Below are 13,205 nucleotides of genomic sequence, written 5' to 3' on the forward strand. Positions count from 1 at the left end.
CACTGTTTCCAAAAGTCAGAGAGCCTGAGCCTGATCCTGGGCAGGTGACCCACACCTGTGAACCCCCTGTAATGGTCTTGGGCTGGACCTGGAGGAGGTAGCAATTCTTCAGGAGTGTCCAAAGGCTGGGCTGTCCCTCTCCCTGCACCCCAGGCCAAGGTCTCTGATGCCTATCCCTTTGTGGTCCTGCCTGGTTGGCCTGAGTGTGAGCTGTGCCTTCAGAGACTCCATACCCCTACACTGGACGGTCAGGACCTTCAGGGGCACCCTGATTCATCCATTAGTCACTCCTAGGAGCAGTTGCGCAGAAACAGTGGTCGTGGTGACAGGCACAGGTTGGACTGTCATCTGTAGTGGCTCATGGTGGAGGTATTTCCTGTACCCCAGAAGCAATACTGGGCGAGTGGAACATGCTGACTAATAGTGCCCCTTCTGTCCCCACAGTGCTTCACCGATACAGACACATTTTGGGGTTGTGGCAGCCAGACATCGGGCCGTATGGAGGACTCCTGAACGTGGTGGTGAGTGGGAGCCTCGTGGTTCTTGTGTGTAGGAGGTGCCCACACTGGAGAGCGGCAGTGCCATTTTTTGGCTCAGTAGAGGAGACTGGAAAAACCACCCCTAGGGTTTCCTTTCAGGACCAGATGTTTCTTTCCAAGTGAACAAAGATTTGTTGTAAGAGGTCCATTAGCCATCTGGCTGTGCTCCTGGACTGTTTAAGACGCTCAGGCAGCCACAGGGCCCTCAGCTCCTGGATGTGGAGGTTGCAGGCTCAGGTCTGCAGCCACAGGCTCTGCTGTGCCATTGTTGACTGAAGGCGAGAACAGCCCTGCCTGGTGTGCCCACTGTCTCCTTGTTGCAGGTGGATGGCCTGTTCATCATCGGCTGGATGTACCTGCCTCCTCATGACCCCCACGTTGGTGACCCCATGCGATTCAAGCCACTGTTTAGAATTCACCTGATGGAGAGGAAGTCAGCCACGGTGGAGTGTATGTACGGCCACAAAGGGCCCCACAACGGCCACATCCAGGTAGAGGAGAGCGAGACCCCTTGGGACGTGACAGGCATGTGCCGTGAAGGGTCTTGCTTCTTTGGTTGTCACAGCCCCCTGCCACCCTGGTGGGTGCCATGGCCTGTCAGTTTCCATGACCTCTAGCTCTGGGCTGGGGCTTGTCCAACTCAGTGGAGTTGAGGAAGGGTCTCCCCATGCTGTGTGTGTCCCTGAAGATGAATGTCACTGGAGCCCACTAGAACTTTCTTTTTCTTAGAGCTTTGCTGCTTTCCCTGCAGGCTAGCTTTTTCCCTTCTGTCGGCTGGTGGTCATTGTGCAGTCACATGCTCTACTCTGTTGCTGGCTCCCACGAGCCTGGTGGGGAAGGGCTATGCCTGCCTCTGGAAGAGTGCATGCTGGGAAATGTTTTTATTGCTTGTTTGTTTTTTCAAGACAGGGTTTCTCTGTGTAGCCTTGGCTGTCCTGAAACTCGCTCTGTAAACCAGGCTGGTCCCGGAAACTCACAGAGATTCGCCTGCCTCTGCCTCCCGAGTGCTGGGATTAAAGGTGTGCGCCACCACTGCCTGGCCTCCAGCCCTCCTTTTGAGGCAGTTGCACTGAGTTGCCAGCCCGGCTTGGAGTTCACCCTCAGACAGAACCTGAAATTCCTTACCTCAGCCTCCCAAGTAGATGGAATTACGGCCTGCGCCACCAGACTTGACATAGTTCGGTCTCAGTGGGTTTGGTGGGGAGGGTGGTGGACACTGGGACTCATCGTTCCTCCTGGTCCTTTTCCTTCTGTGGTCACACTGAAGATCGTGAAGAGAGATGAGTTCTCCACCAAGTGCAACCAGACAGACCACCACAGGATGTCCGGTGGGAGGCAGGAGGTGAGTCCTGGAGTCTAGGAGGGAGGCTATGGAAAGATGTTTGCATGCATGGCTGTCTTTTCTGGTGGGCACTGACCTGACCTCCTGTTGGTTAAAGTGGAGGCATGTGAGGATCCATCAGTTGGAATTACCATCTTATAACCAGCGCCATTGCAGTGCAGCGGTCTGCAGAGTGCGCCTGTGGTCCACCTTACAGAAACATCTGCGTGGACATGTGCATGAGCGCAGCCATGTTCTCCGAGCAGTCTGGATCACCCCCTGCACTCTCCTGAACACTCTGGTGGGAACCCACCCACTCAGACTGCTAGAAGCTATGTCTGGATATGTAATTCAGCCCCCTTCCCCCCAGCCAGGGCTCTTCAGGGCTGTTTCCTCCACTGGGAACCTGGTGGCCTGGGTTTCTAGGTCATGGCAGCACAGTGGATCTCCATATGTGCTTGGCTTCCTGCCACTTGCACAAGTGAGTTTACGTTGCTTTTGAGGTTTGAATTTTGAATTTTGAGCAGTTAAGTCATACCCCCATTAAGAATAACTTGGGATTTTTGAGTGTGGGTGTCTGTTGGAGCTGTTTATAATGGCTATACATCTGTAGCCAGCTTCTAGGTTCCAGGGTTCCCGGTGGCCAGAGACTCATAGAGTTCCAGTGAATGTGGTGGAGTCCCTGCCCTAACACTGCCTTCAGTCTGGTTTCCTACAGTCATGACTTGCTGCCCCTGTGAGATTGATAGAGTTCTCATTTATGTGGCCATCAGCTGTTAAGTCCTTAGAGGTCGTTGGTTCAGTTTCTGGAAATGTGTGATGGAATGTGAGGGATTCTGCAGGCTCCCTGGCTTTGAAAGAAGGATTTTTCCTGATTACAAATGCAGTACGCTCCTGGCTGAAATGACCAAGAGCTTTACTGGGAGTGGGGTGTCTCCTTAGAATTGAGGCCAAAGACGTCCTGTGTTTGTAAGTTCTGGGTTTCCTTGGCTCTGAGCTCTGGTAACAAATGCCACATCCCAGCATGCCCATCCCAGATGTCCACAGGCACTGACTGAGCTTTTCTTTATAGCAGCTAAGCCAGCTTCCTTTCCCTCTCTTACCTAGCCAACCCCCCTTTCCTGAAGACAGAGGCCTTTGGAAATGTGAGAGCACTGGGAAGGCAGCGTGGGGGGGGGGGCATGGCCATGTCGTCACCCTTGGCCATCTCCCAGGGCTGTCGGGAGCATGTGATGGTGATTGCTGAGTGCCGGGCACAGTGTGTCCCTTGGAGGGACATGAAAGTCACTCCTGAGCTGTGTTCCGGCTGTCCTTGTGGAGCTGGGGCTTGCCTTGGTGGGTTGACTGGTGGTCACCCTGCATCAGACCTTGCTTTGAGCACTGGGCTGGGGCTTCCTTGTGACCCCTCCTAGGTCGGCCCTGTGATGGTCAGCCCTGTCAGCTCAGTATCATGCTGATGAAGTCTTTGTTGCTCCCATTCAGTTGCTTTTATTTTGTCTGTTACCTATTTGCTTTTTGTGAAAAACAAGAACGGCCACTGTGATGAAAGGTTTAATTTGGAGGTTAGGACAGGTTTTGCTAAGTCAGCCTGGCTGTCCTAGAGCACACAGAGATTGGCCTGTCTCTGCCTCTCAAATTTATTCATTCATTCATTCATTCATTCGTGTGTGTGTGTGTGTGTGTGTGTGTGTGTGTGTGTGTGTGTGTGTGGATGCATGTGTGCATGCGTGCTTTGTGAAGTCCAAGAGAGAGTGTCAAATCACCTGGATCTGCAGTTATATAGGTCATTGTGGGCTGCTAGGTGTGGGTGCTGGGAACTGAACTCTGGTCCTCTGGAAGAGCAGGAAAAGCTCTTAACCACTGAGCATCTCTTCAGCATGAAGGGGCTAATTTGAAAACATTTTTTGGGGGAGTTTAAAAAGCCTTACCCCGCCGGGCGTTGGTGGCGCACGCCTTTAATCCCAGCACTCGGGAGGCAGAGGCAGGCGGATCTCTGTGAGTTCGAGGCCAGCCTGGTCTACAAAGTGAGTTCCAGGACAGCCTCCAAAGCTACAGAGAAACCCTGTCTTGAAAAACCAAAAAAAAAAAAAAAAAAAAAAAGCCTGACCTGTTTGCAGACAATCTTCCCTTCTTTTTTTTTTTTTTAAATTTTATTTTCCAGTTTAAATTTAGATAAGAATCAAGGTTGCTTCACAAGTCAGTTCCAGGTCCCTCTCCCATTCCCTCCCTTCCTCCCGTGCCCTCCCCCCCCCTCCCCCCCCCCGTTATCCCCTCATTTCTCCAGGGAGGGTGAGGCCCTCCATGGGGGTGTCCATAGTGTGTCATTTCATATAGGGCAGGGCCTAGACCCTTTCCCAAGAGTTCAGGGTGAGAGTGCGCCTCACATTGTTCTATTGGAGTCCAAAGTCTTCCCTTCTTTTTAAGCAGAGACATGGAGGCCTGTTAGTGTCTTGACCCCTCGCCTCAGTATTGGGGTAGAAAGGTTTTGCTTTGTGGTCATGTCTGTTGCCTCTTGAGTGTGTTGTGTCAGTAAGGGGCGGCTCTGTTGGCTGAAGACTTTCCCCAGTCAGAGCTTGGATACCCTAGTTGAAATGGTGTTCCTGTCTTGTCTTTTGACTCCAGGGACCCACCTGCTGGTCCTTCTGTCATAGAACACTCATGTCTGTGGCTGGGTGGTGTTGAGAGCCCTTGGTGTTTTCCCATTTTGTCCATGTGTCTGGATTCTTTGCATTTCTGTATGGTTCCAGCATGAGCTCTCCAGGTTCTTGGTGTGGTGTGAGGTGACGGACCTACAGGTCAGTTTGCAGTCTCGACAGGGCAGTGTCAGGTGGCTGTAGACAGCATGCCTGACTTTCCCTTCAGGCCTTGCCTCTGGTCAGTTTTGTTCTGTGGCCTACACAGTAGCAACCCTATACACGCTGTGTTTACAAGCCCTCCTTTGTGAGGATGTGCGAGATAGAGATTTGTAAGATTTTGTGCAGGACCTCTGGCTTCTTTGGACCCTGCAATGGCTCCTGGGTTCCTGTAGTGACATGTTAAAGAAACCCATCTAAGATTGTAGCTTCTCTCTCTCTCTCTCTCTCTCTCTCTCTCTCTCTCTCTCTCTCTCTCTCTCTCTCTCTCTCTCTCTCTCTCTCTCTTTCTGTCTCTCTCTCTGTCTCTGTCTCTCTGTCTCTGTCTCTCTGTCTCTGTCTCTGTCTCTCTCTCTCTCTCTCTCTCTCTCTCTCTGTTTTGTTTTGTTTTGTTTTTTTAAGGCAGGGTTTCTCTGTAGCTTTGGAGCCTGTCCTGGAACTTGCTCTGTAGACCAGGCTGGTCTTGAACTCAAGAGAGATCCGCCTGCCTCTGCCTCCCGAGTGCTGAGATTAAAGGCGTTTGCCATCACTGCCTGGCTGATTGTAGCTTTTCTTAATTTTATAAATTACTTTTGCCTCCATCTGTGGAGCTCATGCTAGTCACTGGAAATGCCAGGTCAGCTTTGGAAGCCTATGTTAATTGGGAAGAATCAAACCTTTGAGCAGGTTGTCCTGAGCAGGGTCTGACCTGTCCTGGCTGAGCAGGGGCTGCCTGAGTGACCTGTCCTGGGTGACTTGTCCTGAGCAGGGGTTGTCCTGGGTGACCTGTCTTGGGTGACCTGTCCTGAGCAGAGCAGGGCTATTTCTCATTGGTGGGTTTAGGATGGAGCCCTGCTGTACCTGTGCTCTTCAGGTGCTTGAGGTCTCTTGGGCTGTGCAGGGTAGAGCTGGATCAGTCTCTCACTATGGGCACAGTAAGGGGCTGTTGCCCAGGACAGGGGCTCTGGCTCCAGCCGTGCCTGAGGGAACCCTGTGACCTGGCTGCCATCTTGGGAATCCGAGGCTATGTGTCCTGGGAAGGTGAGAACCCTGTGCTTTTCACGGGTGGGCTGTCCTCAGACCTCTGTCCCAGGTGCTCACCAGTTCCTGCTCATACCAGGAAGCCCCTTCGGCTCGGAAGTAGTCATTCAGTCAGCATCCTACAGCAATCTCCTTCCATTTTGGTGACTCCAATGCCCTTGTTCTCTGAAGGAGTTTCGGACGTGGCTGAGGGAGGAGTGGGGCCGCACGCTGGAAGACATCTTCCATGAGCACATGCAGGAGCTGATTCTGATGAAGTTCATCTACACCAGTCAGTATGAGTGAGTCAGGGCCTCTGTGGTGCTGTGAGTGCAGTCTCTTGGTACTGTGAAAGTGGTGCACCTCACTGTAGGTGTGAGTTCAGCCCTCTCTCTGCATGAGTGTGGCCTGCTCCCATTCTGTGGGTACCATGAAGGCAGTCCCCCCTCTCTGGGTACTGTGAACACAGTTGTTTCCCTTCTTTGATACCGTGAATTCAGTTCTCCCTTTTCTGTGTGGGTACTGTGGACTTAGTCCCCCTTCCTGAAAGTATGGGTATTGCAGGTCCCCTCTCTCTGTGGGTGCTGTGAGCACACCCCTGTCCTTCACTCCTACTGGTATGATCCCCAGTATAGGCATCAAATGGCCAGTGTGTGTCAAATCCAGGTGGCCCTAGGAAGCCTAATCTTAGCCTCCCCCTGGCCTCTGGCTCCATGCCTGGCCAGGACCCCTCATAGTGTTATGGGCATAGGCTCCTTTCCTGAGGGTAATGGTGAGCTGGCTGTACTCGTGGGCTTGCCCTGCTACATAGGCCCTGAGGGTGCACCTTGGTACCAGGAGTGCTGTGCCCAAGGGCCGGCGGCTAATGGCTTAGCCAAGGGGCTGCCTAGGCATGGAGGACACCTGTCCAGTCAAGCTGAATCCCTTGTTTCTTCTATCCATGCCTCTGCAGCAACTGCCTGACCTACCGCCGGATCTACCTCCCACCCAGCCATCCCGATGACCTCATCAAGCCAGGCCTCTTTAAGGGCACCTATGGCAGCCATGGCCTGGAAATTGTAATGCTCAGCTTCCACGGGTCACGTGCCAGGGGCACCAAGATCACGGTGGGTGTACTATTGCTTCACAGCCACTGTGAGCAGTGGTGGGCAGGCATGGGTCCACCATGCTCTAGAGACGCAGGAGTCAGTGAACAGGACCCTGCCAGCGCTGGGCATGCTGATTTTCAGACCCTCTCCAGCACTGGTGACCCAGACTTCCTAGGTTCTACCTGGAAAAGGGACCCCAGGCTGCCTAGCTAACATCCTTGTGCAGCCTAAGCAGGCAGCCTCACAGCTCATGTAGTTTGGTCACGTTGTGTTCTGGGCTGGGCTCTGAGCCTCAGATAAGCCCTTCTTCCCGAGCTCTGAAGAGCTGTCTGCACATGCGGCTGCTCCTTGCCAGGGCCTCTTTGCCACCACCTGTCACTGAGTTCTGGGGGGTGGGTTTTAGGTGGTCTTACTGTGTCCTGAGCAGCAAAGCCTCCGTCAGGCCCTTCTGTGGGAGAAACTCCACACAAATCAGGATGGGATCCAGAACCAGAATCTTTGCTGATATCAGAGTCCTCCCCTGGGGTTTTAACATCCCACCACCAGAATGGCTGGGTGGAGGAGGTGGGAGCTTCCCCCAGTCAGGCTCAGGAACTATTGCAGGCAGACTAGCTCGAGCTGAGCGTCTGGCCCGCTAGACCCTGGGAGGGTCCACATGCCTCACAAGTGGAATCTCTAGGCACAGGGTCACATGTGTGGGCCTGCACCCCCAGTGGGCATCCCACGTCACTCATTCCTGCCATGGCCGTTTGGGAACTGACTTATTAAGGAAGCCTCAGCCTCCGAACCTTGTAGGTGCTGCCGCAAAACCTGCAGAGCTTGAGCATGCTTCCAGTGGCTCTCCCAGCCCTGCTTACTGCCACCTGTCCTCTCCGCAGGGCGACCCCAACATCCCTGCGGGGCAGCAGACTGTGGAGATTGACCTACATCGCCGCATCCAGCTGCCGGATGTGGAGAACCTCCGTAACTTCAACGAGCTCTCCAGGATTGTCCTGGAGGTCCGAGAGCAGGTGCGGCAGGAGCAGCAGGAGGCTGGCGAGGACCCTGCCCCACCCCGGGAGCCTTCAGCCAAGGGCCCCGATGGGCCACATGCTGGTGACAGCAGAGAACCCGGCAGTGGAGCTGAGGCAGCCGAGCAGTCGGCCTCATCTGGACAAGGGCAGCCATTTGTGTTGCCCGTGGGCGTCAGCTCGAGGAATGAGGACTATCCCCGCACTTGCCGGCTCTGGTGAGGCCCAAGGGCCCGGCGCTCAGCCAGCACAGCTTCCGGAGCTTCTGGGAGGGTGGGGGACCCCTGCCTCACGGTGTAGAAGTCTGTCTTTAGATGTCTTGTTATGTGGGGGTGGAGGGGTGCATGTCATGGTCAGAGGACAAGTGTGGAGTCAGTTCTCTGCTACCTTTATGTGGGATCCAGGGACTGCACTCGGGTTGTCAGGCCTCATAGCCTTTACCCATGGAGCCATTTTGCTGGTTCAAGGTCTGTTTTTGGCTCTTGGATTCAGCTCCTGTGGTGGTGATAGGGGAGGGGCGTGTATGGCAAAAGCAGCTCACATGTAGACCAGGGAGCAGAATATAGGCCAGAAATGGGGATCAGGCTGTCCCCAGGAAACTCCTTCCTACAGCTAGGCCCTACCCACCGAGGGCTCCACAGTCTTCCAGAACAGCAGCATTCAAACCAACACTGTAGATCAAACAAACACCCTTTCTAGAAGGGCATAAGGTGGGATTTCCAAGAGCCTTCAGGACATGGGGCCACTTCAGGCTCAAAGGATGACTTACTTGGTTAGCCAGGTAAAAAAGAAACAAAGAAAATGCCCCACAGATTTGGCAAGTGGGTAGAGAGCAGGGGAGAGTTGTCCTGCAGTGTGCCAGGGTATCCTATAGGTGGTGCTGCCATATGCATCTAACATTGCTTGGTGAGTGCAGTTCATGAGGCTCTTTGATTTCTTTCTTGTCTCTCCCCTCACTACTGCCTGTCTATGCTGCCTTTGGTCCCTTGGTGGTTTTTGTCATATGTGCCAGAACTGGTGAGGGGTCATCCCTGTCTTCCCTGCCCACCCCTGCAGGTGGTGGGCCACTGACCTGTAACTCAGCCAGCTCACACCTCATTGACTTCTGCTCTTAGACTTTAGCCCTAACCACTGTCGTCAGCTCATGTTGGGCCCACCCTCGTCAGTCAGGCCATTCTGCAAAGATGAATAAAGGCCAGGCACCTGCACTCTGAGGCAGGAAGCCTTTGTGGCCCTGTCTAGGCACGATGGCCATTGATTTACCGCCCTGGAGAAGGACTTGCTCTTCCTTGTCTCAGAAGCCTCTGATGCATAGCGCTGTTCTCTCTGCTCTCCTGAGCAGCCTCAGTCAGTAAATGTGCCTGGGTGCAGGGAGAGGCATGGGAGGGCTCCTGGTGGCCTGTCTGGCACTCCTACTTCAGTTGCTACAATGTAATATGGGCCACAAATAGGCAGATCTTGGTCTCTTGCACACAGACTACCTAAGTGGCTCAGAGCTCTCAGAGCACCATGTTCTTAGCAGAGTTCAGTCAGGGACCTGAGCCCGACCCTGTAAGACATGGCTCTCCTTGCTCGGGCATTACCTGTTGGTTGTTGTGGTGTGGCTGTGGGGCTGTGGAAATGCCTAGCACAGTGTGCACTGTGTGTGTCCCATGTGGTGTGGGCTCCTGCTCTCGGGGCACTTGCTGATGGCTTGTTTTCTTGTCTCTCTAGTTTCTACGGCACAGGCCTCATTGCTGGCCATGGCTTTACCAGTCCTGAGCGCACTCCTGGTGTCTTTGTCCTGTTTGATGAGGACCGCTTTGGGTTTCTCTGGCTGGAACTGAAGTCCTTCAGCTTGTACAGCCGAGTCCAGGCCACCTTCCAGAATGCCGATGCACCGTCGCCACAGGCCTTTGACGAGATGCTCAGGAACATCCAGTCTCTCACCTCCTGACCTCCACGTGGGCAGAGAGGCTGCCCTGGGGCCCGGGGTGGGGGAAGCATGCACTTGGGAAATGAACGCACACCTCCTCACTAGGGTCCTGGTTGCCCCGAGACACTTCTTGTATAGTGTGTAACATACTCTTGTATATTTGATTTGTCGGTAGCTATGAAGGAGAGCATTAAGTATGGTGGGAAAGATAGTGGAGCCTGCGTGAATCTGACAAGCTACTGGCTGTGGCACAGAGAATCAAATGGATGCCTACAGGTTCTCTTAGAGAAAGTGAATGAGGAAGGCTGGAGTCGGGAGATGCCAGCCAGAGAGGGCTATGACACAGCCTCCATGGATCATGGGAGGGCGCTGTGCTGCACCCATTCCCTTGAATGACCTAAACAGTTGCAGCTGAGAGGCAGCCTCAGCGGAATTGTTGGAGTATCAGGCACAGGAACCCAGATGGTTTCCATTCCCTCACTAACTTGCTTAGACAAGGGCATTCTCCCATGACCTGTTTTCCTGTCCTGGTTGATAGGATCCACCAAGGAGTGTCACCGCAGTCTCCATCCTGGCCCCTTGCTGTCCTTTGTGTCACACCCGCTCCAGTGTGAACTAAGCTGTCAGGCCAGCCGCTTGTCCCCAGCAGCCACGCACACTTCCCTGGTCCTCCACACATACAGTGGAGAGCTGGCACTGCCTATCTGCCAGTAGGGCCTGCCCTGGCTGGACGCCACGTCCCTGTTGTTTTCATTTTTTGACTGTGCAGGTGCCTCTCACAGTGCTGATGGCATCAGCAGAGATGCTTGTGACGGCCTTCATCGGCCAAAGGGAGAGGACAGCTCCTTAGACAGTCATACTTCTGCGGGGAGCGTTGCTAATTGAGGACTCACCTGGTCAGAGACCCTGAGTGCTGGGACATGCTGGCATCTGTATTTGGGAACCCTTTTTGAGGCCAACATTAGTGTCTCCTAAAGGGCAGAGACCAGGAGCTCAGAGCAGCACTTCCAGTGTTGAGCAGACTTGTAGGCTGCCTCTTCCCCCTTGGCCGCTCATCCCTGAGGGTTGCTGTAAGCCCTCATACTCAGTGTTCAGAACTCATCCTACTGGCGAGAGACCTTAGAAGGGTGCAGTCACACGAGGATGGCCATATCTTCCCCTACAATGGCAGGTCCTTCCTGCCAGAAGGGCCTGAAGACTTGGGGGGCAGTGTAGCAAACGACCCTTGTGAACTGGTTTTGGGATGCTGGCTTTCTGTTGAGTGCAGTAACAACCTGCAGTGAGCTGCCGGGGCTGTGTCCTGACCCTTAGCAGCTTTTGCAGGATTGAGTTCCAGCCTTTTGTTACTTCCTTTGTTAGTCATGAGTGTTTCCGTTGTGTCAAATGAGGCAGGCTCTGGACTGAGGACTGTGACTACGAAGCTGCAGGCACACTGGGGACAGTTGGACAGTTGGGCATGCCAATGGCTGCTCCTCTGGTTTACTGTGTTTGGAGAAAATCAAGAATACATTTTACCCAGGCCCCGAGGCTTGCTGTGAGGGTGCTGTACCAGAATTTTATTGTGTCCTCAGCCACTTCCAGTTAAGGAGGGACAATCACACATATTAGCCAGCTACACACTGGCTTTCCTAAACACATGCCCCATTTACTGCAGGCGAGTGTTGATATGGGCTAAGATTACTGTAGGATGTAGGTGAGACGGTACTGTCTAGTGTAGGGAACAGCCGGGCCCAGGTTCTCTACAGGCAGCAGATACCTTTGTCTCTGGGCCTCCCATATGAGCACTGTTGGCTGGCCTTGTCATTTTGCTGCTCAGGCTGTGTAGTTGGTGGAAGTCAGAGAGAAGGCCTCCTGTGGGTTTGCACACTTGGCCTGCTCTGCTGTGTGCAGTTGAGGCCAGGCACAACCTTAGGAAGTTTTTCTAGTAGGGACAGCTCTTTTGCATGAGGATGTTGCTGGTATCTGTTTAGGACCTGATGTGTTCGGCCCTGATGCAGTGTCAGGACATTGGCTGCCATTTCTCAGATGTCTAACATCTGCAGTCTGGGAGTTCTAGACTCCTTGCTGTGGTCCTGACTCACCTTGTGTCCCTCTGGCATCAGCTGCCTGGCTGTTTGGGGCATGTGTTCAGACCCTGGGCCTCTCTGCTCTGGGCTGTCAGCTCTGCAGCATCCCTGTACCTCCTCTTGGGTCCTCCCTGTCGCTGCATGTCTACCAGTAGAGTGGGTGTTTGGCAGTGGCTTCTGGCCAGATGCTGTGCCGGCCAGTCCTTCCTCACATCATGCAGTGAGCTCGGAGGCACTTGCTTGTTAGACTTCACCAACTTGGGAGCTGAGCACTGCTGTGGCTAGGCAGCCAGGGCTCCGCCCCAGCTGCTGGCTGTCTATCCCAGCCCTCCAGCGGCTCTCTCTGGTTGCCAGGCTTGCTGGGAACAACACACCACTCATCGTATGTTCACTTTTTAGTACTTATGGGCACTAGTGGAGAGATCCACCCTCCCCGGCTGTCAGGACCCCTTCGTCCCTATTTGGGGCTCCTTTCCTAGTGATGCCATCATGCAGCTGACCTGTAATTTGATGCTGGCCAGCCCATCTGGGTGTGCTGAGCCCCTTCTGCTCCCCACCTTTCTGTCCTGATTGGGAAGAGTTCACCTCCTCATCCTCAGGTCATCCATCAGCCATTTGCTGTTATAGACCAAGTCTGTGGTTCTGGGGAAGAGTGGGATAGATGTCTCCTCGGAGAAGCTGTAAACAGGAGGGCATGGTTTAGAACTTGTGTATGAGACCCTGGCATCATTCACAGCCCCTTGGCCTGTATGGCCAACCTCCAAAGAGGGGCTTGGTGGTGGGCAGTGACACTGAAGGCACCTGCAGGACAGTGTCCTTGGCTGGATCCTTTGTGTTTGCATGGAGACCAACAAAACCGGCATAATGTGCTTTACTGACCCCATTACTTGTGCTCACAAGCCTGTTTGGAAACTGTGGTTTGTCTGGAACGCCTCCAAGCTCCGGGCAGAGGGTGGCTCTTAAAAGCCTTCTCAGGTCAGCTTAGCTTGGCTTAAAGTCAGGGAAGGGCCCTAAAAAAGTAGCTGCTGTGTGCCTGGTGTCTGATGTCACCTGTGACACACCTGTCACGCTCACCTAGGACGTGCGGTTGTTTCTCCTTTCAGTTTTCAGTAAACCTGTTTTTGAAGCCTTGTTGTGGGCCTTGTGATTTGTTTCTCTGGGGGGTTATTAAGATGGAGATGGGGGCTGGGCCTTGGTGGCACACGCCTTTAATCCCAGCACTCGGGAGGCAGAGGCAGGTGGATCTCTGTGAGTTCGAGGCCAGCCTGGTCTACAGAGTGAGTTCCAGGACAGCCTCCAAAACAATACAGAGAAACCCTGTCTTGAAAAACAAAACAAAACAAACAAAGATGGAGATGGGGGCCCCCAGGAGGGGTGTTTGGGACTGTGCATAATCACACACGCACACACACTTA

The 13,205-nt window shown here is 53.7% G+C and overlaps 1 protein-coding gene across 5 annotated transcripts in view; it reads left to right on the plus strand.

Moving 5' to 3' along the window:
- The window catches only part of Fbxo31 (F-box protein 31), a 31,157-nt gene extending 18,236 nt beyond the window's left edge, over nucleotides 1–12,921 (plus strand). For all 5 annotated transcript variants that reach the window (XM_021228995.2, XM_005073108.4, XM_040735727.1 and 2 more), the window contains 7 exons: nucleotides 445–521; nucleotides 863–1,030; nucleotides 1,807–1,881; nucleotides 5,904–6,013; nucleotides 6,664–6,817; nucleotides 7,678–8,027; nucleotides 9,523–12,921. In XM_021228995.2, coding sequence (XP_021084654.2) covers nucleotides 445–521; nucleotides 863–1,030; nucleotides 1,807–1,881; nucleotides 5,904–6,013; nucleotides 6,664–6,817; nucleotides 7,678–8,027; nucleotides 9,523–9,745 — 1,157 coding nt within the window. In that variant the 3' untranslated portion in view covers nucleotides 9,746–12,921. The remainder of the gene's footprint in view (nucleotides 1–444; nucleotides 522–862; nucleotides 1,031–1,806; nucleotides 1,882–5,903; nucleotides 6,014–6,663; nucleotides 6,818–7,677; nucleotides 8,028–9,522) is intronic.
- The last annotated feature ends 284 nt before the right edge of the window (nucleotides 12,922–13,205 follow it).

This window comes from Mesocricetus auratus, unplaced genomic scaffold (assembly GCF_017639785.1).
Source record: "Mesocricetus auratus isolate SY011 unplaced genomic scaffold, BCM_Maur_2.0 Super-Scaffold_6723, whole genome shotgun sequence".
NCBI classification, from domain to species: Eukaryota; Metazoa; Chordata; class Mammalia; order Rodentia; family Cricetidae; genus Mesocricetus; species Mesocricetus auratus.